General features: G+C 43.6%; 1 protein-coding gene across 4 annotated transcripts in view; it reads left to right on the top strand.

Annotated features, from left to right (window-relative positions):
• Positions 1-27,524, top strand: part of ZFAT (zinc finger and AT-hook domain containing) — a 178,338-nt gene that overhangs the window by 95,325 nt on the left and 55,489 nt on the right. For all 4 annotated transcript variants that reach the window (XR_014773203.1, XM_084750387.1, XM_084750386.1 and 1 more), the window contains exons 10-11: positions 126-299; positions 19,056-19,144. Coding sequence is in view for 3 of the 4 variants with exons in the window: in XM_084750387.1 (XP_084606513.1) it covers positions 126-299; positions 19,056-19,144 (263 nt within the window). In the remaining variant the exon portion in view is untranslated. The remainder of the gene's footprint in view (positions 1-125; positions 300-19,055; positions 19,145-27,524) is intronic.

Here is a 27,524-nt window from a genome sequence, read left to right as displayed (position 1 = left end):
TGTGTGGGGCATGTTGGGAGTCAGCAAGTGCATTGCTCTGCTCAGATGGGTGCTGTTCATCTGGATCCCCACGCATATATGCACAGACACATATAAATATATATCTGTACATTTTTCCTTGGTAGGTGTGAAGCCCTTCAAATGTTCTTTGTGTGAATATGCAACTCGTAGCAAGAGTAACCTCAAGGCTCATATGAATCGTCACAGCACTGAGAAGACCCACCTCTGTGACATGTGTGGCAAGAAATTCAAATCCAAAGGGACATTGAAAAGCCATAAGCTCCTTCACACGTCTGATGGTGAGTCCCTGAGCCCCAGTGACCTGTAAATGTATGGCTGGAAGCTGGTATGCCCAGGCTGGCAGAGACTATCCACACCCGTGTAGAGGAAAGGACTGTATTTTGTAGGATGCCCACACTGAATGAACACAAGGTCCTGTCCTCTGTCTCTCCAGCCTGTGGGCGGCGCTAAGCAGTGCCTCACTTACAGCATGCTCTGCATAAATCCTTTTGGGATATGTGAGCATGTGCTGTTGAGGCCAGGGAGAGTGAGGCTGCTGGAGGAAGGAAGTACGCTGTTAATGCTTGGTTCTGGAAGTTTCTGCCGTCTTTAGCCTTCTATCTGACCTTGATCCTGATCGTAAGGATAAGTGTGATGGTACCCAGCATGATTTTTTTTTTTGAGTTGATGCTTTTATATTAAAGCTACCTCAGGATTCCTACTGTTCAGTTTAAAATAGGGCTTAACCTAAAATAGAAACAATATGAGTTACTGTGTGTGTGAGCCATGAAGGTAGCCTCCAGGGGCAAGAAAGCCAGAAGGATCAGTTCTTGTTTCAAGTGGTTATTTAGATGGGATAACACAAGAGCTGGTGTGCATTTGAAGGTAAGTGTCTGGATGTGGGGAACTCAGAAGCCTGTGGTTCAAGGGTCAGCGTTCTGGTGTACAGTAGGCACACAGCATCCATAACATCTTCTGGTATGGGCTTCACGGAGGGAAAGACATTGAGAACATAGGCAGCCACACTATACAAGATCTTACAAAGTGCTGATTGAATTAGACCCTTCAGAGGTGGGAGGGGCTTGTGAGTGCTTAATGTTACAAGACTAATACAGTTTCTCAATAGATTCTTACTGCAGCATAACTAGATATAAGAATCAGGGTTTATTGTACAAATCACAATAAGTTCCATGTTGAGGTTAATTCTGGAGCTTAGGAGAGGATGTATCTGTCATATCCTGCTAACATGGTCTGTCCATCCTGGGAGTAAGTCCTGCTGTGGGTGGGCTACCTGGTTCCTTGGGAAGAGTCGGACTGAGCTTGCAAGGCTTAGTGGGAAAGCCTAAATGCTTAGTTGTGATGCACTAGGATTAGAGTCAGGGACTTGGGGGATGCTGAACCAGTGGCACAGCCATGACTGTTGAGCAGTACTTTCTGAAAAAAGGGTCAAAGCCGTAAGCAAAATGGAAAATATGCCTGGTTGGGTGTGCTGAGTGGTAGAGTGCTTTTCTAGTGTGAATGAGACTCTAGGTTCAATCACTACAAAGAGACAAAGATATAAGCCCAATAATATAGGCTGTCACACAGGGATAGTAAAAGCATTAGCACCATATAGCTACTTACTATTTTTTTACCTTTTCAAACCATGACCTTGCTGATCTTGCATTCCCCTAGTGTTTTTGCAGGAGCTGTGTTTCCTCACACAATGGCCTGTTTCTCCCTAAAGCCAGCATTCATGAAGGCCATCAAGCTCCAGAGCCACAGAAGTCTCTTTGTCCCCTGAGTTGTGGTAACAGCATTAGGAGGGCATTCATGGAGACTTGGAAGGCTGCAGGTGTCTTAAGTTTTACTCTGCAATCCAGGTCAAGGCATGGAAAGCCATTTACTCACACGACGCTGGGCAGCTGCTTTGTATGTGGAGGGAAGAGACCAGTGTGAGCAGTGTAGCAGAAACAGCAGTCTGGCCTCCCTGCAAGGGAGTAGCCTCGCAAATAACATGGAATCTTTCCCAACAAAGCTAAAGAAATTTGCAGTTCTTCTTCTTTTCTTTCTGTCATTTTTGGGAACTTTATTACATTGAAAAGTGAAGAGATAAGGAGGCCTTAACATTTCCCTAGTCTCTCAGCTGTGGTGCACTGTGATGATTCTAGGCAGCAACAGCGAGCAGGATCAGCTGGGGTGGAATGTGACTTGCCTGAAGCTGGTTCTTTGCCCCCAGGCTACTGCGTGTGCCATCTGTTTCCCTTTGGCCTTTGCCATGCACTCCTCTTTTTGAGGGCTGGCTGCTAAGCAGAGCACTCGGCTGAGGCTAGCCGTACTAGCACCACTGGCTACCTGCTGTAGCTCTCTTTAGACTGCATGTTCTTATTTCCCTTTTTTATTTTATTTAAGAAGCTTTGAATTTCTCTTTCAGATACTATGCATAAGGTAGAGACTTTGGAAAGGTTTTATGTCCCTTACTGATTTCTGTAGTTCTCCTGTTGTATCTCATTGGTTTCATAGAGCTCTGTGGCCATCAGTGCTTTGCAGAGTTCTATAAATATTCCCCCAGGTTATCATTTGCTTTTATATCTTACAGTCTCTTTTTATAGAGAGAAGTTAAAGAGCTTTGCTCATTTAAATTTGTCAATATTTTCCTTTATGTGTTTACCCTCTCTGAGTTCTCCGTGGTAAAAGAAACCTCTTTTGTTTCAGAACAAACTCTTTTGCCTTAAGTTTTATTGATGGTTTCATAACATTTATGAAATTTCAGGTTCTTAAAATTTGTTTTAGTGTATGCAGTGTGGTAGGAATCTTCATTTTAACATGGCTTTCTGCTGACTAAGATCTTTCCATCTAATTTTGCTGGCCTGTAATTCCCTAAGATGTTGTGATTCACTCTGAGATTTTGGGTTGTCTTGATGGATTTTGTTTTAGGTTATTGCTTTAAAAGATACGGTTTTAATTAATACAGTTTTATCACATGTTATTCCGGTCTACTTTTGTTTTGTAATGAGACTTCTGGGTTTTTCATTGGATTATTTCCCCTCTGCTCATGGAATGTTAGTCATGAAAGCATCCTTGCTTCCATCCCTGGCTCATCCCTGTGAGCATCTGACCAGTGTGTAGTGATCTGACCTGGCCACTACCTGTGGTCCTTACTGATGTCCTGGTTGCCCTGGCAAAGCTCTCAGATTTTAACCATAGAGCAACCTCATACCCAGCAGGAAGCACTGCTTGAAAGTCCCCAGTGGTCATTTAGTCTAAGGTGTATTATCTTATGAGGAAGAATTAAGTTCTACTTGAGAACCCACATAGAGTAGGTAGAACTGATAGCCTGGGTTTGAGTGTTGCCTGCCTGTGCTCTGCTGGGTTACCAGGGTTACTAGGGCAGGTGACTTCTCTGTCTCCATGCCATGGAACCGCGGCTAGTTATACTCTATTGTGGTATTTCTCATGCTTAAAGGAGGTCACCATGCTTCATGTTTCCTGGTGTTCTTCCTGTGGGCTGTAATGCTGTTTATGTGGAGGCTTTCCATGCAGGGATGTCCCATTCTGCTACCCAACCCCCGGTCCTGTTTAGCTGCCCACTGCATGTCAGCTTGTGGAGGTCTAGATGACTGATGAGATGCCCCCACATTCCACTGCTCCCCACCAGCTCTTGCTCTTCCCCCACATGCCCTGTTATCTGCGAGCCAGTGGTATAGCCAGGCAGTGTAATGAGTTACTAAATATTTTAGGTTTTGCATGCCAAATAGTTTCTGCCACATTTTCATCTTCTGTTTTGTTTCTACAAACCTAAGTGAAATGTAAAAATATGAACAACAGCAGCAAAAACCAAAAACAAAGCAAACAGAAAAACCAAATCAAACCGAAACAAAACCTGGAAGCTATATGGAATTGGTATGGGCCTTCAACTGCTGACCCAGCCTTGGTGAATGGCTACCCATTTTCACCTGCTTTGGTGAGACACCAGGTCAGTTTGGACAATCTTGTTCTCACTCAGAAAAGATCCATTTGCAAGTTGCCATGTTCTCTTCCATGTGATCAGTTAACCAGTCTACTGTTCCATAGTTCATAGTTGTTCTACAACACTGTTCTGTCTTTCTTTTGTTGATTTGAAAAACAGCAGCAACAACAACATATTTGTTTCATCAGAGTTTCCTTGGGTGTATATAAATATAGAGAACACATTTGATGATTTTCTTAAGGTGTGCTCCTGTTTGAATCCAGCTCCTCTGCTTGAGTGTCACAAGGTCACACTGCCTTTCACCCAGGTGGTTGCCTATACCTTCAGGTGCACGGAACATGACCTACCCCGTTTCCCCCAGGCTGTCACATCTGCCCTGCTAGCTTAATTTCTGACATTCTCTGGGACTCTGGAAGAGTGCCTATGGCCTCCTCACCTGGGCATTCTGATATTTTTTCTGAAGTCTTTGGAATTCCACTTTCAGCTGAACTGTTGAAATTATGGCCCGCCCTTTTCTCGATGGGCCAGTGGCCTGCTGTAACTCAGCTCTCTGCTGTGCTGATGCCCTTATGCAGGTTGTTCCTTTGAAGATGGAGCATCAGGGTCCTCTCTCAGAGGTGAAGGTGTGAGAGCATCAGGGTCCTCCCTCAGAGGTAAAAGTGTGACTCTGTCATGTTTATGGCTTACAGTTCTGTTGTCTGTGGCTGTGGTGGGCATAACTAGTTACAAAGCAGACTTTTATTTAAAATGGTTTGGTGATTCTTCTTTAGATTAACCATAAAAAGGAATCACACTTTGTTTGAAAACACCATACTAAAACCCAGGACCATGTATGTTAATTCAAATAAAAGGGTTTTGATGGTGCTGGGGACGAACAAGCATTCTGCTATTGAACTACATCCCTACTTTCCTCAGATAGAATTTTTTGGAAGGCATTTTGGAATGCTAATCAAACAGCATGCACATGCCAAGAATGCGTGTTCCATACCTGAAATGACATGAGCAGTAGGACTGTGTTTATACCTGCATGTACAGCATGGTCTGTCATGACTGCTAAAAGCTGTTATAAGTCATTCTTGCTTTTAGACACATTTCAATTTCACAGATAAGATGTGAAAAATAGGTATCTCAGACCTGATGAAAGGACATAGTTCATTTAGTTGTCAGTATGAGCGCAGGGGAGAGGAAGTGTCCTTGCCATCCTTGTTTTTCAGAGCATGAGGTGACCTCTTTTCTCCTGATCCACTTCTGCCCTTTGCTCCAGGGTCTGTTCTCCATCCAGCACCCACTAACCCTTTGAAACAGAGGCCAGATCTCTACTTTGGGGTACACAGTTCTGCCTTCAATATAGCTGCGCACATTCTGAGCCAACTTTCAAGTGTTTTGTTGTTGTTTTCTGAATGTAGCCCTTGCTGCCCTGGATCTCTTACTCTGCAGACTAGGCTAGCCTTGAAGTCAGAGATCTGCCTGCCTCAGCCTCGCAGCAAATCTCAAGTTCTTTGAGGGGTCTGTGTGGTCCTTGTAGCTTCTGTCTGCCCTCATCTTTTGTATCCATCCTTGACTCTTATATCCCGGACACATAGGTGGGTCTCATTATCAGGCCTGTTAAATGCGTAGTGCCCTCATCTGGAATGTTCCCTCCTCCCAACAGGGACTTTGGTCTTTCCTGAAGGGCATTTCTGAGGGGGTCTTTCCTGGGTACCATGTGTCTGCAGCCTCACCGAGTTGTCCAAACCTGCCTGTGTCTTATCCTTCTCTCCCTGGCTGTCTCTCTCAGGTACACTGCCTCATTGGTTCTTGTCTCCGCTATTGGAGGAGCCATCCCGGTGGCAACTTCATGCCCTGTCTGCATGTTTGTACTGTTTTTCTTTAGGCTTTTTCTTCTCCCTTGTTTATGGGTTTTCTTCATCTTCCTGTAAGCTCAGCAAGCAGGGGTTCGTTTGTATGTGCAGCCTCAGAGCAGCACTCATGCTCAATACAATTTTGTGGAGTGGATAAGTGAAAAGCACAATGTAAAAGGACTTGCACAGGGAGGCTAGACTATATCCCCACTTTAAAATGCCACTTATTTCCTTACCATTTCATCTCAGACAATTGTGTTAAATCAAGTCATTGTGAATTAGGTATTTTAAAATACGATTGAGGAATTCACTATTAAATGAATCTTCTTGGGCATTTTTTAATGAAGTAAAAATATAGTGAGTCATCACCCTCTCTTCCACCTGCTTGTGAGTCTAATTTTTCACATTTATTGGCTTATTTAAAGTGATATATCTCTATTTGTTGCCTTTCTCTTTCCCACAGGAGCTCATTACTGTAACTTAGAAAGGATAGGCCAATCTGGGTGAAGGTTTTACTTATAAAAGTTTGACTTCCATTATGTACAAAGTGAGGAATTGATCTGTTAGGGGCTTGATCAGTCAGTGGTACACAAGAATATAGGGGGAAACTGTGGGACCACAGACTTGGGCCTTTTACAAAGATATGCATGATGTGGAGCCTGGAGGTTTCCATTTGACTAGGTGTGCCCCCAGCTGCTGAGGAGGGTGGATCCCACGGAGCTTTTCAATTACATAATCAAGTGGGAAGCCTTTGGTTCTGAAGCACAGGGTTCTTTGAGGAGCTGTGCTGATTCCTTAGAGTCTTTACTTCCTTTAGCTCAGCCTAGCTTATCCACTCAGGAAGAAGGTTTCTGGTAAGATTTATTAAGAGCCGTTTCAGGCTTCAAGCCCATGTGTAATAATTAGGCTGAATTGAGTTTGGAAATCAGCTGAGTTCAGAAAGTAACTTCTCTCCCTTCTCCATTTCATATTAAGAGCTCTTGTAGCTGCTTATTGGTTGGAATATTCCAGGTGACGTGAGGATTTTTTTCCTCCTCGTTTTCCTTCTCTTCCTTTCCTCTAAGAGAAAGCAAAATGACTCTGGGTTAAAGTACACCCATGGCTCGAACTTCTCAGAATGACCATATTCAAGAAGGAGCACAGAAGAAGAGCATGGTGCCGAGCAAGCAGTCTGCACCAGTAGGACAGTATCCTCATCTCACCCTTCCTTCCTCTCCTACCCTGGGAAGAAGGCTAAGAGCAAAGGTGGGTGGGGCAGGTGAGAGGTACTGCAGGCTGCTGTGTGTGGCTGTGATGCCAAGCCCAAGAGAATCATTTTATATGTGCACTCTTTGGGTCCATATGAAGCACTTTTTGTCAGAATTATTTGGACCACAAGATATGTGAAGAATAGTTGAGGCCATTGCACAAAATCTAACGTGTGAGCTCACTTGCCTGATGTGCACACTCAAATGAAGTGAGGTAGCATTTTCATGCAGATGGATGCCTTGCACAGTGTCTGCTGCCTCAGTATAGGCTCTTTCCTCATCATTTATTTGGTTCTGCACTATTGCCCCATGCTGATCTGTTCTTCCTTGTATAAAAACTGATGCACTAATTACAGAGAGTCATCGGCAGGCTAAGTCTGCAGTTGCTAGAAGTTCAGCTTTTAAAGCACAGAGACATCTTAACACCATATTCTTGTTGCTATAGCTATTTCTGTTCTGGTTTGTCTTTGCACAGATACTGCAGATGCTCACACTATGAGCTGTGCCTCTGCAAAACTCTAGCAAGCAAAGAGCTGCTAGCTGCAGGATGCTCTCCTTGCTGTAGGTGGCAACCTTGTGTGGCTGGCCTGCTAGAAGCAAGAATTCAGAGCAGGTCAAAGGGCATGTAGAACTCTCCTCTGGCATGGCAGAGCTATTGGTGTTTTGAAACAGTAGCTATAATTATATGCAAGAAATCCTTACAAGACTGGGCCCACTGACATTCTATGGCAAACAGGTGAGAATGCATGAGTTTTATAAAGTGTGTCAAGCCCTCCTCTTCCTGAGGATGTTTAATGGTTAGCCGTTTCAGGGAGATCTTCTGTGGTGTGGCTGTGCATAGTTGCCCAGGTTCATGTAAGTAACCACCTACACATGCTCTTGTAGATAACCCTAGTTAAACTCACTAATTCACTAGACTCTGTGTGTGTGCGCGTGTGTGCCCCATTTGTCTTAGTTGAATAGAAATGAACTCATCAGAAGAGTTCATCAACACATCCTGCTGTACAGTGTGGAACAGATGCCTCCTTAGCACATTTGTAATTGCGGCTTGTTTTCTCTGCTGCTGTAACAAACTCCCAAAGGTTTAGTGGCTTAGAGCAGTTTTGTGCTCATGATATCATGCCTCTGGAGGCCCGAGTCTATGGTCTTGCCATCATCAAACTCTTGGGGAGCAAAGAGCTGCTTCTTCCTTTGTAGTGTGTAGACTGCATGCCCTTTGACTTAGGAGCTCCTCCCTCCATGTTGAGAGCCAGCAGTGCGGTGTCCTTCAGTCTGTCCCTGCTTCGTCACATCTGCTTTCTGACTCTGATCCACATGCCTCCTTCTTCAGATGCCATTAGACCCTCTACATAATCCAGGATAGGCTCCAGCATGGGACACTTTGCTTGGTCATAGCTGCAGCCTCCCTTTTTTCTCTCTATGTACAATAATGTATATTCAGATATTGGCAACTGTCTGCCTTTGTGATGGGTATGGGGCATCACTGGCCTGCTAGCCTGTGGTTTTGGGCTCACACCAAGTATGTGGGCCTTGTACCTGCTCCTCTGCACACCATGGTTCTCAAAATTACAGCACCCATTAACTGTACCTGGCAAGAGTAGGTACATGTAGCTGAATCACCAAGGGGCAACCAAATCCCCCCCACCCCCCCTCTCATTCTGTTCTTAGGGCAAAGAGGCATAGAGAATATCAGAGTGTCACTGTAGAAAAAGGGTAAACACTACTTTTCTGGGAAAAAGTATAAAGTAACTTTTTCAAAAAATTGCTAAAAGTTTACTTATGCAAAAATCACCTTTTTCAATAAGACTGAGTAAACAGTCATGAGGCATTTCTACTTTATTCCTGTATATATTTTTGCTAATAACAGTATAGGCTTATGGAAATTCCTTCTGTAAGCACTTCAGTATCCCTTCAAGCCTTAGGTATATGTAAAGTTTGATTTGGCAGTGGTGCTTACTTGACTGACATTGCAAACAAGTTGCCTTCTATCTGAAAGAATTTTCCATTGCTATGGCTTTGTGTTCAGATATAGTCCAAATGCCAGAATCCAACTGCAGTGGCTTAAGGTTCTTTGGTTATTGCATTATTTTTATATAAGACTCTTTGAAGTAGCTGAGCAGCTGTAACCAGCCCCTAAGAAGCTGATGAAGCAGGTGTTGGGAAATGCAAAGACAATAATTGCTCTTCATGGTGACCTTGCATATCCATAAGAGCAGGAGTTGGGGCTCAGAGTCCCCCTCCTCTGTGGGTGAACACATGTTTCTATGCTTCAGCATCTCCTTAAATATAACCTCCTGCTACAGCCTGGAGGCAGATGCTCTGCTGGCTCCCCACAAGCACCTTGGGTACCCGCTGTCCTTCCACAGCAGGCAGCCCATGGGCAGCAGCTCCTTGACCTTTCTATCTCAGCTGGGGCAGGGCAACGGGTGGCCCAGTCCTTCTTCCTCTGCTTCAGCTCTGTCCCTGTGCCATCAGCATATAGCAGGTCAAGTAGTTGTCCTGAACCAGGGCCTGAGCAGGGATGGGCTTGACCAAGGATCACTGGACTCCATTTCTTCCATTGTCTGGCGTCCCTTGAATTTAGAAAGGATCTGGTTCCCAGGCTGTATCTAGGAGGTCATCTGCTCATAGTCAAAGGATGAACAGGAGCTCCTAGTAGACGAAGAAACAGAAGAAGTCACCATAGTCAAAGACAAGGAACAGAGTTTACCAGACCTTCCAAAATTCCCCTGTCCTTTCTAGAGGTTCCACAGTTCTGTCATCTGGGAGTGACTTGTAGTTGATCTTTGTCTTTGATTATAAGTAAAGCGTATGTGGATATGATCGTGTAGTTGTGATCATACTTTGATAGTGTATTCAGTCTTGGTGGTTGTGAACCCCATAGGTTAACTGGTTTAGCAGTTGCATTAAGGTGGTGACCCATGATTTGCTAAACAATGTCTTTAGCTATGGACAGTTTGTTACTTCTTGTTCTCCCCCATTAATTGTTGTAGCCTTTGTGTTCCGAGGCTTTCTTTTATGTGCACACCTTTCCTTCATTGAGCCCCATCTCAGGACACCTTCCACCACCAGAGCAGTTGGTTTGTTCTGTTCCTGTGCATTAACCACTGGTTTACTCTTTAAATACTTTTACCAGAGATTTGGAAGTATGCAATCTTAACTCTTTCATTTTTAGCACTATGTATTATGAAAAATGATTAGTAATAAATACCGAGTCTTCTTGGTATCTGACAACTCGTAAGGTTGAACATGTCCTGAACAGATTAAATGACCTATGCTTCATAAAGCTTACTTAACAGTGATTTCTGTGTTAGCTTTTGTAAGGCTTTCTATTGGTAGGCTAAGTCTGATTTCATTTTCTCTTGAGGAGGTGGGCATTCGAGCATTCCTTCACTGGCTCCGGAGCTACTAGACCGGAGCTCTTGGCCTGTTGACAGAACCTTTTTGAGGAACAAAAACACACTTTGGTTTATTGTGGAGGTTCTTTGGGCTCTACAGAGACAGTGGATATTTCTCTCCTGAAAGCTGTCTCTGTGTCCTCAGTAACCCCCTCCTCACTGTCCATTTCAACTGAACATCATATACCCACTGGGATCTTCCTGATAAGGCAGCCCAGGGCCACGCCCCTTCCCACCCATCACCTTCACACTCAGTACTGTGTCAATCATGGTTCTTAATTTGCATACTTGTATTTAGGTGATGAGCTCCCAAAGGCAGCAGCTCCCTTGCCTTGCTCCCCCTCATCTCCTGTAGTCAGGCATGGCTCTGGCACATAGTGGCAGCGTCATGAAGGTTAAAGAGTGACTGAACACAGCTTCTGGCTGCACAGTGCCCACAGCCTGGGAAGTAGCTTACAGAGCAGCAGAGTTGCAGTTGTTAGCAGCTTTGACCATTCAGCAAAGCAAGTCTTCTATTAGACAACCCCAGTGACAGCAAGCAGAGAGTATAAACATCCACTGTCAGGAGGCTGAAAGCCCAGTGAGTGAGACAGATGATAAACATGGTAAAAATCAATAAAGACATGCTGTAGTACAATGGAGATCTTGAACCATCTCAAATACCAAGGGAACTTGGGAATGAAAGTAAAAATCTAAGTATGAAATGATTCAGTTTCTATATACAGCATTATGGGCTTCCTAGTTCTTAAACTCAATCAATAAAGCAGGGCGTGCGGACTGCTATTCAATATAGAATGACTATGGAATGACCTAGGACAAGTGACCCTTGGATGCAGGCTGTAGAGAACAGAGCCAACAGAATGCCAAGTGCCCCAACAACTGAAGAGCAGGCTCTGGGTGCACTGCGTACAGAGAGCAGAGGGTAGTGTGTGCGTGTAGAGAGGTGGAGCCATGTGGTTGAAGGTCCATGCGGCCATTGCAGCCTTTGAGCCTCTGTTGTAGGTGCAGAGGCCAAGAGCTTGTAGGAGACTGGAGCCAACAGTCTTTTATAAACTCTTTGCTTCCATAACTGCTTGCACTTTATCATAATTCTTACAGTTTTGCCTACTCTGTCCTTAGTCTATGTAGACAGCCTTACTTAGAGCTTAAGCTTGGATTGTCTTAGAGAGCGCCCGAGAAATGAATAGCAAGAGGAAAGGACGGTCCCCGTGGTGGCCCCTGTGAAAGAGTCTCCCACTGGTCCCCTACATGCACACCGGCCTCATCTCTCAGGCTCTCTAGTCCTGTGTTTTAGTCATCTCTACAGGAGACAAGAGTTAGAGTCCCATGTTTTCTACTGGAGCCTCTGATTAACAGAGAAGAATGATGCCAGGGCCACACAGATTGAACTGGTCACTTCTCCTGCCACTTTATTCTTGGGCGTCTCTTTCTAATGGACAGCCCTTCCGTGACACAGGTCACATTTATGTATCAGAGCTACTGACTACCATGGCTGATATCAGTTCTTTCAGCCTTCATTGCATGAAATGATTCTCTGAGCTTGGAGGTAGAGTGCACTTGCGCCTGAGTCTGGGTTTTCCTGATCTAGTTCATGACCTAGCAAGCTGCTTAGGTCTGTGACTCCTGTTGCTCATCCAGAATCTGATGATACTTCCTGCACCCCTGGTTTGGGTGCCTAGTGGGAAAATACATGCCCACCACTAGGGGTGCTAAAAGATTTAGTAAGGATTTCCTTTAGAAGGAAAGGTGGACGGTTTTAAAAATCATCCTCTTTTGCTTTGTAATTGTTCTTTTCCTTGTGGGTACTGTGTAGTTTGTATCTACATGCAGCTGTTGATGTTCATCTGCCAGAGTGTGAGGTCATTGTAACCCAGGGAAGCACCGGGTCTCTGCACTGGTTACCACCCACCGTCCACTTTCCATGTAAGTCACAGGAATCTCTTGGTGGGAATGGCCTGAGAGGTCTGAAAATCGCTTCTTTATGACTAAAACAATGCACTCATTGTTTTAATTAGGCAACAAAAGATCATGTAAAGTATTCTTGTTGCCTGGGTGGGGATGGTGTTTTAGAGCCACCCACTTTCTTTGTGTGATGCAGAGACTTGAGTGCTAGGTCATTTCATTTCTTTCTTTGAAAGTTTTTTTTTTTTTAAATAAGGTTTATCTTTTAAATTAAAATACAGTTGCATCATTTTTCTCCTTTTTCCTCCGTCCAGCCCTTCCCATGTAGTGCCCCAAACCCCAGTTCCTCTTGAAATCATGGCCTCATTTTCTTTGCTTTTACTTACACACACACACACACACACACACACACACACACACACACACACACACTCACATACTCACGTACTCACACACTCACACACCTAAATATATAGACACGACCTGCTCAATTTGATATAATTTCAGGCATGGCCACTTGGTGTTGGATAACCAGTTGGGAGGTCATCCTGGGAGAGGCTAGGGTGAAGTGACTCTTTCAGTAGTCCTGAGACTTCTTTGTCTATGGGTGAAGTGCCTTAAGATTTACCTCTTCAATGTCAGCATGTCTAGTGGGTATTGCATTTGTTCTAGGCAGCCATATTGTTGAGGTATCATGGGTAAAAGTTGTCTGTCATTTGTAGGAGGCACATTTGCACAGCAGTTTTCCTGGCCCTCTGGCGCTTTCAGTCTTTCCAGCGTCTCTCCTTCAATGTTCCCTGGGTCTTAAGTACAAAGACAATGCTATAGGTAGGCCGATTCAGATAATGCTTTCTGTGTTTTGGTCTGTTGTAGTCTTCTGTAATGGTCTCTGTTGCAAAGAGAAGCTTCTTTGATGACTAATGAGAGCTATACCCTATTGTGGGTATAATAATAAATATTTAAAATGCAGTTAAGAATTATGCTGGTTTAATAAGGTGACAGTAGTAGCTCTCCTCTGAGATCCATGACCTCATAGTGAGTAGTTAGTTGGCTAGATCCTCAGTATCAGACATGATTTCCTTATGTTGAGTAGGGCCTTAAGTCCAAGTAGAGAGCTATTTGTTACTACCAAAATAAGTGCCATTCCTGCACCCTGCGCGTTATTCTGCCATGCTGATTGTCCTTGTTGTTCATAGCTTCTTAGGAGTATTAGTTGCTTGCAACTAATCTCTTAGAAACTTGCATATTATGAAAGCCAGTCCTAAGGGTAAAGGCTTTCAAATCATATACACTTAGTGTACTCCAGTTCTTTTGTCTAAAGTGTGTGGTGTTCTCAGCAATAAGGACTTACCTTCAACCTCTGTGTGTTGGTTTGAATGCATATAGCTCCCATTAGGCTCATATATTCAAATAGTTGGACCACAGTTGGTGGAAGGATTGAGAGGTGTGGCCTTCTTGGAGGAGGTGTGTCAGTGAGGGTGGGGTTTGAGGTTTAAAAAGATTCATGCAATTCCTAGTGTTCTCTCTCTGCCTCTTGGTTTGTGGATCAAGATAAAAGCTCGCAGCTATTCCTTTACTCCACCATCATGGGCTCCTTTGAAACCATAGCCAAAATAAATGTTTTCCATCATGGTGTTTTATCACAGCAATGGAGAAATAACTAAGAAATTCTGGAATATAACCAAGAGCAACAACAAAGCTTAAAATTAAAACAGTATATATAAATCTTTATGCATACATATACATATATACTATAAATGAAATTACTACTTAAGCTGACAATGCTTCCCCACCACGGCCATAAACTGTTTAACAAAAGCCCCAATATTTAAAAATCTCCTTTCAAGTGTTTAGTAAGGGCAGTTGAAGAGACCCCCAATGTTTCATTTTTAAAAAAGATTTATTTTACTTTTAGTTTGTGTGTGTGTGCATGTGCGTGTACGCGTGTGCATGTGTGTTGTGTGTGTGTGTGTGTGAGAGAGAGAGAGAGAGAGAGAGAGAGAGAGAGAGAGAGAGAGAGAGAGAGAGAGAGAGAGAGAGAAAGGTAGGGGGTGCTGAACTCAAAGAACTAGCATTACAGGAGGTTGCGAACCATTTGCCATGTGTGCTGAAACTAAACTCCAGTCCTCTGCAAGAGAATGTGTACTCTAAACTGCTGAGCTAGCTCCCTGGCCCTTCAATGCTTCTTGTTAATACTTAATGTTTCACTCTTTGGTCTTGTTTTTTTGATACTGAGAAGAGTTCTGTCCACTTTCCTTCCCTACTATAATAGTGAAGAAACAAAGCATTTTCTTGGGCTGCTAGAGTCATGCAGATGTTGTCACATGAGTCCTACATCAGTGGAAAGGTGTGCACAGCTGAGGTTATACTGGTAATATTGGAACAAAAGTTGATAATATTTTTGGGAAAATATGTTAGTGCTGGGTGTGGTAGCACACACCTGTAGATAGATCTGGGAGGCAGGTAGATCTCTGTGAGTTCGAGGCTAGCCTGATCTACAAAGTGAGTCAAGGAAAGCCAAGCCTACATAGAGAAACCCTGTCTCGAAAAAGCCAGCCAAACACACAAACAAAAAAATAGCATGTTAATTCCTCTTTTAGCTATAACTTACATACTTTACAAGTAACAAAATCTCCACAGTTTCAGTTTGAATATTTAGTAAGTTAGGGTGGAGAGATAGCCTAGTACTTGCTGCTCTTCCAAAGCAAGAGTTTGGTTTCCAGCAGCCACATTGGTTGGTTTATGACTGCCTGCAACTCTGACTCCAGCTCCACCTGATTGCCTTCCTTCTTCCATCCTCCATGGGCAACCATTTTTTCCCCTAGAATTTGAAGTCCATATATTTAAGATGAGAGGTATAACTCTAGCACTAATATTCTTGAACTGTTTGTTCTTTTGTTAGCTTTGCTGCTCTTATGAAGATTGTTGTGGGTATAAGATGTAAAAAACTTTTTTTTGTTGTTTCTTGTCCATTTCAACATAAGGAAATGCATGAAATGTGTTCTTGTGTTTGGGTATGTATGTACCCAGACACTGGGTTGCTGAAGTGAAAAAGACATGGCAATTGATAGCTGCCCAGCTAGCTAGTGAGCAGGTCTTTACAGTGCAAAGAGTGGGAGGCACACTGGTGTGGTTGGAAGGAGGAACAAGGTATGGTGGATCCCATTTGGTGAGGATGATAATTAGTCCCCTAGGACATTTGGGGTAGCTTAGTGGCCAGTCCAGTGGATAGTTTGGTAATTTGAATAAGAATAGCCCCCATAGGCTCATATATGTTCATGCTTAGTCATCAGCAAGTGGCACTATTTGAAAAGGTTTAGGAGATGTGTCTGTATTGGAGGAAGTGTGTTAGTGGGGGTGGACTTTAAGGTATCAAAAGCCCGTGCCAGGCCCAGTGTTGCTGCCTCTTGCTGCTGCCTGTGGATCCAAATGTTGAACTCGCAGGCACTTCTCCAGGCACCATCTCTACTTGCATGCCACCTTGTTCCTCACCATGAGGATAGCGGACTGAACCTCTGAAAGTGTAAGCAAGCCCCAGTTAAATGCTTTCCTTTATAAGAGTTACCTTGGTTAAGGTAAATCCTCACAGCAATAGAACAGTGAGTAAGACAGAAGATGGTACCAGGGAGGGCGTAGTGCTGTGACCGGCCTGACCAGGGCTTGTTGGCAGCATGTGTGTGGACTTTAGGAGCTTGGATTAGGAAAGCATTTAAGTGAAAGCTATAAGTGCAGCTTAATGGTCCATACCAAGTAGGGCTATGGAAGATAGTGGTGCTGAGAGCACTGTAGCTTATCATGGCTCAAGAGGTTTCAAAGAGGAAGACTATCAGCAGGTGGCTAGGGGCTGTTCCTGTGATATTTTGGTGCAGAATGTGGCTGCTTTCTGTCCTTTCCCAAAAAAGTCTGCCTAAGGCTAAATTGAAGAGGAGATTTCAAGTCAGCCCAGTATTGACTGTCTTATATAGTTATTAGTGGCCACTCTTATGCAGATATATAATGAGAAGGAGCAAGCTGAGCAAGGAAAAATACAAAATATACAGTTTGGGGGAGAAAAGGGACACCAGGAAATGTAATGTTGGTGCCAAGTCCAGAGCTCAAAGAGATACAAAATTTAAAGAAAAACCTGATGGAATAGAGAGGGTGGTGACCTCAGGGCAAGACCCTACCTAGATAAGCTTTCCAACGTGTAGAAAGGACTTAAAGAAAATCTTAAGCAGTGAAGGAAACCATCAAAATCAGAAAGCTGATGAAATTTCTTTGAGTGACAGGGCCAAGTTACAGCCATACTGAGCAGCAAAACATGGCAGCTTTGGCCATGTGGTTTCATCTTTATAATCAAGGATACAAGAAAGGGATTGTGGGATTTCCCTCTATGGCTAAGGAAAGCTGCCAATGTGTCTTGCCATGTCAGGGGTGTCCCTTCATGGAAGCCCTGAGAGGCCATTGTGTGAAGTTGTGAAGGTGAAGCCTGGATTATCTTAGAGACCCCAAGATGTTGGAGATGCCAGTCATGGGGATATCTGCCAAAGAGAGCTGCTAATAATGGAAGTGGAACCAGCCCAAGAGAGAGAAGTGTTTTGTAGTCAGCAACACTGAAAATAGTTGGAGATCTGAAGAGTGTTTGAAATCAGACATGGAGATGCATTATTTGGAGATTGCCCTGCTGGTTTTTCATTCTTGCTTTGATCTAGTACTTCCTCACTGTGCTCCTGTTCTTCCCTTTTGGAATGGTAATGTATCCTGTGCCATTTTATATTGGAAGTATGTCTCTGTGTTTTGATTTTGATTGTACAGGGGATTTTAGTTAAGAGATTGCATGAGTGTCAGAAGAGACTTTGGACTTTGAAGAGCTCTTGGGATTGAGAGAGACTATGAGGATTTTTGAAGTTGGACTGAATGCAGTTTGCATTATGATTTGGCTTTAAGCCTATGGTTACCAAGGAGTGGGATGTGGTGGTTTGAACAAGCATTCATATATTTGAATGGTCAGTCATCATGGGATGGCATCATTGGAAGAGGATTAGGAGGTATGGCCTAGTTGGATCATGTCACCAGGGGCTTTGAGGTTTCAAGCCCAGGCCAGGTCCAGTGTTGCTCTCTTTTCCTGCTGCCTGCAGATCCAGATGCAGAACTCTCAGCTCCTTCTCCAGTGCCATGCCTGCCTGTGTCCCCTTTGCTCCCCACCGGGATGATGATAATGGACTAAACCTCTGAAATTGTAAGCAAGCCCCAGTGTCTCCTCACGGTAATAGAACAGTGACTACCACAGCGGGTGGCTTCTCAAATGTTGGGCTGAGGGAAGAGATCTGAGGGGAAGGTGTAGGTTTGGGCAGCAAGTGTGTGTCTAAACTGTAGGGAACTGTCGTGTGCAATGATGCTCGCGAAGGAGAAGAGTGTGGGCTAGAGCACGAGGGGCAAAGGCTAATAGAGAATGGTTGGCGTGCGTACTGTCACCAATGTCCTCAGTGGCCAGTCAGAGGGACAACGCTGGTGGTGCTGATGTAGTACCAAAGAAGGTTTGCTGGTCCTGCACTGTGAGCCGAGTCTCAGGAAGTAGAGTCATCTAGTAACACCAGGAGTGACACTTATCATTGGCTTGACCTAGTGGCTCCCTTGGTAGGAACAGGTGCTTTACTCAGTGTGCTCTGGCTTCAGGGGTACAGAGCAGAGGAATATAGGGAATGAACTACAGAGAAGTCTTACCTGTCGGGTCTGAAGGAGAAGTGCAGAGCTCCCCGGAGGAACAAAATTTTCTTGGGATCTGTAGTACTGGGGCAGTGGTTGTGTCCTATAGTGCTGGCACCACCAGGACCATTTCCTACTGCAGGAAGTAGGCTGTACTTCTGTTTCGTTACGTACTTGTATGATTACGAATGGAGATTTTGTTTACTCTCATCAGGAGCAGTAGAATGTGTTCCACGTAGCCCTTTGTTCTAAGATGTGCACCCACTCACCTGATTGTTGAATATTTATATATTGGTAAATCATTGATCTTCTCTGAAGTTGTCGCTCTCCCACCAGCATGGGGGCTTTGCCCAGTGATCTTTCTCCATGTAGAACGTCTTTCTGCAGATTACTCTGGTGCTCAGGATCTCACCTTCATGGAGATGCCCTAGATCCTCAATGTTCCGCTTCCCTCTCCTCTAGACCAGCTCTTGATTTCCTGTAGACTGTATACTTCTGGTTCCAGGAGGAAGATGTGGCTGTTTCTGACCATGCTATGGCCTGTTCTGCGCTCTCTCTGTCTGTCTCTGTCTCTGTCTCTGTCTCTGTCTCTGTCTCTGTCTCTGTCTCTGTCTCTGTCTCTCTCTGTCTCTCTGTCTCTTTCTCTCTCTCGGTCTCTCTCTGTCTCTCTGTCTCTCTCTCTCTCCCCTCCCCTCCCCTCCCTCTGTATGTCTCGACTGAACACCTCTCTTTTTTCAGTGTCCTCTCTAGGTGATGGTCATTCCTTTCTCTCCCTTTAAGGAACCTGCTCTAGTGTTGCTGCTCACAGCCTTCGTAGACAAAGCCAGCTACTCTCTTGCTTCAGTAGTGAGCTCATTCCTGTTCCTACTTGCTGGCAACTGATCATGCTGCCTTGTACCTGTGCACTGACTTCTTGATCCCCTCCGCGAATCTGCTCTTTCACCTGGCAAGGGACACCCGTGTGTACGTGGCCCCTTTACATGCAGCCGCTAGCAGCCTGGCAATGCTCACCTTGTCCTTCGCTTCATTCCAGGGAAGCAGTTCAAGTGCACGGTGTGTGACTACACAGCAGCCCAGAAGCCGCAGCTGCTGCGGCACATGGAGCAGCATGCCTCCTTCAAGGTAAGGGGCACGGGAGGTGGAAGTGGGAATTCTGGCTGGACGCATACCACTGTAGCATTGCCTTTGCTTTCCAGCCCTTCCACTGTCGTGTGTGGAGTTTACTTTGTGCTCCCTCTTCTACTAGTATCCTAGTATTTCTCTGTGTTTTGTAAACAAAGTCAGTAACAGTGCTCAAGAAGATGCAGACAAAAGACAAGGCATGCTCTCAAACTGGAAGGAGTTGCAGGGAAAATTACAGATTTAGGGAGTTGTAGCTGAGCCTTCAAATCTTGGATTACTGCAGATAAATTGCCTGGTACGACAGGTGTGATAAAGCCCACCTGGCAGGCTTTGCTACGGGTGGGAGGGCACTCTGGTATACCCACTGCAGTGCCTAGCACAGTGGTTCTCAACCTTCCTAGTGCTGCAGCCCTTTAATACAGTTCCTCATATTGTGGTTGTGGTGACCTCCCCCCCCCCCCACAAGCCAAAAATTATTTTGTTGCTACTTCATAACTGTAGTTTTGCTACTGTTATGAGTTGTACCGTAAATATCTGATATACAGCCCCTGTGAAACTGTTGTTTCCACACCACCCCTCCAAATGCCTCATGGCCTACAGTTTGAGAACCTCTGGTCTAGCGTGTGGCAGGACTCAGAGGATGGAGTCCCTCTATGCTTTTCTAATACTTGTAAGTGGTGTTTCTTCAGTGTGTGTGGTAGTATCTACTTAGCCAGGCCCTCATCTAATTATGGAGAAGAAGAAAGATGACCCAGTATATTTTTCAGTAAAAACTCTGTGTATCACTTAAGGCAGCTTGACCCTTGGCATTGTGATTTCTGATGGTATGTATGCAGAGATTTGTAATCATTTTGCTCTACAACGAATTTTGAAAATGTCTGCCGTGAAATTCCATAGAATTATCTAATATGGAAGGGATTTTGGTTACCACACTTAGTTCCCTCACTTACTGAACATCTCAGGTGCTGGCTTTGTGCAATGCGGCACATACCTATCACCTTAGACCTCCCTATGGTACAGACTGCTGCCCTTGTTTGTCAGATGCAAAACCTGAGTCTCCGAATTTACCTGATCAGCCCTAGTCTGTTCTGCCACATACTCTGATTTCAGTTGCTGTTATCATGTTGGCTGACTGCGTCTGCCATTTGTGAGATGAGAAGGCCCTTCCCCTGCAGCAGCTCATCCTGGGCTCAGACCAGCTTGTCAGACTTCTTGGGACTTCTCCTCGTGTAGTTGAAGGACTTAAAGCTCTCTGAGTGTGCAGATGGACACTTGTTAGCATCTAGAAAGCAGAAGAGCCAGACTTAAACTGCGTCCTCCCACTGTTAGTTCTCTTTCTGCTGTCGTGTGTCAGTGATTGGGGGCAGAAGGGAGGGATCAGGAAATCTCTACAACCTTGCAAACTGTTTTCAGGTAGCTGATTAGGGTCTACAGTGCACATGGGTGGCTAAGATGGAGCCAGTATATCACCTGGAGCACCACATGACCAAGTCATGTCTTCAGTCTTGTGTCTATTTGTGTATAATTAAAATGAAGGGTTCATTTCATGTCTCTCAGGATGCAAACGTGTTTCATCAGGAGATGACACTTTAAGACCTAGTGCATTTATCATGCTAAAGAGCAGAGGACCAAAGCAGCCTTGTCTTTATAGGTGAGAAACCGGGCCCAGTGCGAGCAATTTTTCTGCTGCTTCCTCCTTGGTGAGCTTTGTGTTCATCTGGTGGTTTTCACTGGTCCTGGCCAGAACAGATGAAGTGGCCTTCAGGCCTGAACTAAATTCCCAGTTCTAAGAGTTTGGACTGTGGTTGAGGAGCATGGGAGATGAGTGTGGGAGTCATTCTGTCAAGCATCCACACAGGAGTTAGCACCTATTTCCTCTGTCATGCCCTTGGCATCCAGTGCAGGGCCTGTTGTTACACTGAACTAGACCCTGCACCATGACTGGTCTCCCTCAGGCTCTGTGGGTTCAGGTTCCTCTTTATCAAGTAGTTCCAGAGCTGAGAATGAAACTTACACAGATTAAGGAACATCACAGCCAGCCTTGGACTCTCACCCTGTAGCTCAGCTGTGCCCCTTTGTCTGAGTGGGGTTTCTCAGTTAACTCAGAGCCGCATTAGACTCTTCCATACTAGCCACTATCATCCAGTCGGCAGCAATTACTCCTCTGTATTTTCCCCTCTCACTCCTGTGTCAATTTCCTCTTGCTAAAATGGATTACTACCAAGTTGTGCTGAAGCAACATACATATTCAATAGTTCTGTAATTCAGAAATCTCTCACAGACTCACCCCCATCCCCCCAAAGAAATGAGCATGTTGGCAAGGCCAGGCTTCAAGCCTTGTCTTTCCTCGCTCCTGGAATCCCTTGCAGTCCCTGGCTTGTAGCCCCTCCCTCTGTTTCCAGGCCAGCAACATAGCATGTCTCCTCCACATCTTCTGCTCTGACTTAAGATCATTAGATCTTGATGCCTAGCTGAGTCGGTAAGCTCTGGGTTCAGTGTGGAACTCTTAGAGCACAAGTAGAAAGCGATTGCAGACGGTTATCTACCTGACGTTGGCCTCTGGCCCCCATGTGCCCTCATGCCCACATGCACATGGGAATACAAGCATGTATCAACACACACACACACACACACACACACACACACACACACACACACACACTTGTGTGTCCTGGGGAAGTGGCTCAGGTGGTAGAGTGTTCACCTATCATACACTCTTAATTTACACCAAGTAAATCAGAAATGGTGGCACATGTTCGTAATCCCAACACTCAGGAGTTAGATACAAGAGGATCAGAATTCAAGGTCAACTATGACTAGGTAGCAAGTTCAAGACCAGCTTGGGATGCAGAACACTGTGTATCAAATAATAAAATATTTAAAGACCCCTGTGACGATACTTATATAACCCAAGTAGAGTCTTTATCCTGCGGCCAGGCCATTAGTAACCTTAGTCTTAATTTCTGTCCTTCAGTTGTTCCTGTGTTTCCTTCAGCTACAGCAGTGAACCCAGGTCTCAGACGTGCTAGAAAGCACTCTTACCTCTGAGCCAATCCCCACCTAATTCCTAGTTCCTTTAACAGTCTCTGCATTAGAACATGCGTGTCTAGAGATGGATGCCGCTGCCAGTCATATTCCCCAACATGATTTCCTTTCACATCTGCAGACCTCGTAGCCAATGCTGCTAAACACTCAGATTTCTTTTTCACTACTCTTCTGTTTGGGCCGGGATCCTCAGGCAGATACTGCTGAACTTGTGGAGCTGGTTTGCAAAAGGAAAACAATTTACTTTTCCTGAGGTAAATTTAATAATGGATAGTATATAACTAGTGACAGGAAACACTGAAATAAGGCAGATTCCTGGATTGTTTTTTAAAATGGCATATGTTCTGTTTATGTATTTATTTAGTATTCATTAAATAGGATTTGAGAACGCTTGTAAATTCCTTTCTTTATAGAATCTAGAATGCTTTTGAAGCTTTTTTTTTTCAAAAAAGATGAGCTTGCAGTCCAACAGTAAATGAGATTTTTTTTTTTTTGATGGAAATCACTGCATCAGCTTTACCACTGATAACCCTTTGTTGGGAGCTGTGGCATAGCTGAGTGCCTTGGTGGTTTGCTGAAAGTGCTCCACTTCTGAGCCAGAGCTGAAGGTAGAGGACCCTTTATGCACTTAGAAGCATTGCTGTTCCCTTCGGTATTCCTAGTCATTTTCACACTTCATGAAAATACACCCACAAACTCCTTGTCGCTGCTGCAGAAGTATTGGGTTCCATGCTTTATTTAATCTCGCCCTGCACAATTGAGTCCCTTGGTTGCTCCCGGTTTGGACTATTATAAATATCCGCAGAGTAGACATCTTCATGCAGGAAGCATTTTCATGTCTCCTAAAATCTAATGGGTGATAAAGTTCAGAGCCAAGCTCATCACACCACTGAGAAATCACAGATAGTGGCTGCAATCAAAATGCATTCTCAAGGGCACAGTCTGCCTTGACCTTGTACGGCTTAGGGATTGACATAACGGAGGCAACAGGGAATGAAGAAACAACAGGCACACACAGAGGAAGGCTGGATTATTATGGTGACACACCAGCAGCCCAGGAGCTCAGTGTGTTTATTTTATAAACCTGAATCATGGTGGTGGGTATTCTATATATAGCTGAACTGACCAACGCAGCAGGTTTAGCTAATCTATGTAAGAAGGTCTCTACAGTGGAACAGGCTCATGCTGTAACTCTCAGGAAGAAGAAGTTACAGTCCGTATTGTCTGTACACACACACTGTCAACATCCACACAGGGACCAGGAAAGGCTTTGCCAATTCACTGAGCCTGACCTCGGCAAGGGTTTGCCATTCCCATGGGCCTGAGGCACTGGGGTCCTTGTCATAGCTGTGCTCATGGTGACAATACACCTTTAGGCAGGGCATGTCCACTTCTTACAGATTCTTTCAGGGCTGCTTCTGCTTCCCACAACAGTCAGAACTGTTGACCTTAGAGGGGTTCTGGAGAGGATAACGGATGCGATGGGCAGCCCCCGAGCAGGAAGGTTTAACAGTCGCTGGCCACCATGGCTAACTGCCTGCTGCCTGGCTTAAATGCAACCAGGAATAGTTGGTTAGTTCCACGACATTCATGCCACTGTTACACCAGCGAGCCTGAGTTTCCAGCCAGGTTGTTATTGTAGCTTCAATAGACTATTTCCAAATGAGGTCTTGTCTTTCCATATAAAAAAGATGCTGCTTTTTGATGGTGTCACATCTATCACTACATATCAAGTTTGAGAGTTAAAGATTCCTGATTCCCTTGAGTCCTATATCCTGTGAAGCTAGGTCTAATTACTGATTCTTAGAATGTACTGTACTGTGCTATACTTTTACCTATCGAGATGTGGGCATGTGGAGGGTGCTGCTGTTGGAGGTGTGAGGGGAGGAAGAGAGAAGTGAGGGGGACAGCAAAGGAGGTGACTAGATAAATATCATAGGAAAGTCAGGTTAGGTATGAATCACAGCCGAATATATAAATGGTTGCTTAAATCATACCATTGTTGCAGAGTTGAGCCTTTTTCCATCTTTTATTGGATTATTCCCTAACTTGATTGATTAGCTCATTCATTCAAGGAAGCTGAGATTTCTCTTAACATACTTTGAGATATCAAAGCCTTAGAGTGGTATTCTGAGGTAACTTTAAAATTCAAGGAAAATGCTGAGTAGTTAGAATTATTTTCATATTTTTTTATTTATCTCTTATTTTTATGAATACTTTTCTCATAGGCAAACATGTAAAAAAATTGATCACAAATAAGGGAATAACTTGGGTATATGATAAAAATGTTCTACTTCATTGATTAAAAGCATCAGCAAAACCGTGCTAAGACCATTTTTTACTTATATTAGTAAACATCAGAGTTCAAGTACACACTCCACTGAAGGCCAGGATGGATGAGAGTAAAAATGGTGTGTCCCCCAAGGAGATGAGTGCACCGGAAATTGTTACAACTGCAAGTGTGTGACAGATGATGGAAAATGGTCACTTGTAAGAATTCATCTACTGCATAGATCCTTGCAGATATTTGAAATATAATCATGCAGCGTTATTTATCAGAAATTGGAAATTTATCCATGTATAGGGTAATGGTTAAGTACAAAATCAGCAAAGTACAACAGGATGATTTATAACTTTGAAAGAATCTAAACATTTCTCTCTGCTCATTTCAATAGAAAGGTATTTAATCTGTATAAGAAACTGCAAAAGGAAGATTAAAAACAATAAAACTATTTCTTATATTTACTTTCAAGGCTCTGTAAAATAGATGCAAAATAAACAGATACATCATCTATTGGGAAGGGTAAGAGTGTGAACTGAGTACATGGGGATACAGGGTTATAGTGACATGAGTGGTGAGCATGTATGGGTAGGGCACATGTGTGCAGGTTCACATACATGTGTATGTACATGAATACAGTGTACCTGTACAGACCAAAACTTGACATTGAGTGTTGGCTTCAAATACTCTCTACCTTATCTATTAAGGCAGGGTCTCTTGCTGAACTCAGACCTTGCTATCTTGCTCTAGAATTGCCTTGTCTCTGCTTCTTCTGCACTTAGACTACAGATTGTCAGCCATGCCCACCTGCTTTTGCATGGGTTCTGAGTATATGAGTTCTGGATCTCACATTTGCCTGCAGAGCTCTTTGACCATGGAGCCATTTTCCCAACCTCTGTTTGGTTTTGAACCATGTGACTTGAATGGGTCATCTCCTTGATATATGTAAGTAAAAGCCATAACATTATAAGAAATAGAAAAAAAAGATGTCTTAGAAACTAAAGTCGATGTGGAATATGAGCAGAATATGAACATGTTTCTAGTCTTGGGTACCACCCTACATGGAAATTGAAAACCCCAGAGCAATGGGGTATCCTAGAAACTGGAGGACTTAGAACCAGGTAAAGGCTGAGTCAGTTCCTTAGCTGTGACCCTGGTAGATTGTGTCATTTAACTTTTTTATGTAAATCCTATTACCTGTAAAATGCCGATGTGATATCTGCCTTCTTGTGTTGGAGATATTAAAGACATCATAATTTTTATGAGCAGTGGCCTTGGTACATGGTACCTGGTGGGTGATCAAAGGATTCTGGCTCCATCTCCTGTCCCCCATCTCTCTCAAAAATGATGCCAATTTCCAAAAGAACCAAAGCAAGGGATGTAAACCAGTTTGACCATGCACATATTCTTTTTGTTTAGATTCAATTGTGTTTATAAAGCACTTACTCTAATAGTCTCACAGATGTTTGCCTTTTTCTTCATTTCTAGACACCAATACTCTTTTCTTTGTCTTGTGAATTGTTCTCAGGCAAGATTAGGGCCACTTCACTGGCCCTACTTGCCAACTTTTGGACCTTTGTGGGGCTCCTTTGCTTATTTGAGCCACTGTTTCCCCTCTTTGAAAACATCTACCAATAATATAATTATTTCAAAGGCTGCTTTTAGGAGGGCTGCTGTGACAAAACAGGACAAAATGACTCTGCATAACTATCAGTTCTGGCCACCGTCATGAGGACGCCTGGGAAGGGCACCAGCGTTCTCTCTGCATCAGGGGCACCAGAAGCTTTCCTTACGCCTGTTGCCGCCTTCCATACCAATTGGCTTCTCTATAGTTAGCACTGTAATCATTATTGGATCTTGAAATGTGTAGAGGGTGAATTTCTAACCCTAGGGTGCTCTCAGTGAGCCTGAGCCAGTCTTTGTCCTTGTCTGAGACACTTGCCCACATGGTTCTGATACAGAAGCTTGCAAGGCGCCAAAACGACACATTATTAACTGAGCCTCATGTTCCACATTCTTTTATTGTTATCTGATGTCCCTTTCCTACTTTTGGATTTCAGTAGGATAAAACAATAACTTAAAATTTACAGCATTGTTTAGATTTGACAGTATCTCAGTTTCTTGGTTTTGATGACCTTGGAAGAGACTATTCCCCTATTTAGGATTTTTTTTTGACCTTTTAACTATATGTGTGTGTGTGACTGTGTCTGTATGAATGTGTGTCTTGGTGTATGAATGTGTCTGTGTATGTATGTGTGTCTGTCTGTTTTAGTGGTTGCTGTGGATGTTAATTTTTAAACATTGTGTGATTTCAAATAATATACTCTTTCATTAACATAATAAAATCCACAAAACATATTTATATTGACAAACATATTTTTATTATCATTTACATTATTTTTACTTAAGTTGTTAACTCTTCACCATGGTGCTGCTTCTGTTTTAAATAATTAAGCAATATTTTAGTGAAATTTCAAACATACATTTGAAAATATTATTCTTAAATTTTTTAAGTTAAAAAATTAATTTTAAAATATATTAGGAGGTGTAAATGTAAATTTTACCTATATACTTAACCTACTTTTTTTTTTAATCTAATAGCTTTTTTTTTTAATCCAATAACTTTTATTGCTAAGGCTGGATAATTCCTTTTTTTTTCTTTTTACTTTATTTATTTATTTATTTATTTTTATTAATTTATTCTTGTTACATCTCAATGGTTATCCCATCCCTTGTATCCTCCCATTCTTCCCTCTCTCCCATTTTCCCCTTATTCCCCTCCCCTATGACTATTCCTGATACCCTATGAGCCTATGCAGGGGGAGGAAGTTAACCTACTTTCTTTGCAGGTCTGGGCTTCTATCACATATACTGTTCTTTTGGCTTAAAGAATTTCCTTGAGCACACAGCTGATGCTCATGTGCTGTGCAAAGCTGTGTGTACCTGGCTTGCAGTTGGTTGAATCCTGGAGTGTGCAGGTGGTGTCTTTCCTGGTTGGGCCATTTGCAGCCATCATCTCCTTAACTACTCATTTGGCTCATTGTTCCCTGTCTT

Source organism: Acomys minous (assembly GCF_964271855.1).
Source record: "Acomys minous genome assembly, chromosome: 12".
NCBI lineage: Eukaryota > Metazoa > Chordata > Mammalia > Rodentia > Muridae > Acomys > Acomys minous.
Note: the sequence above shows the minus strand (reverse complement) of the source record. Positions and strands in the feature narration are given on the sequence as shown.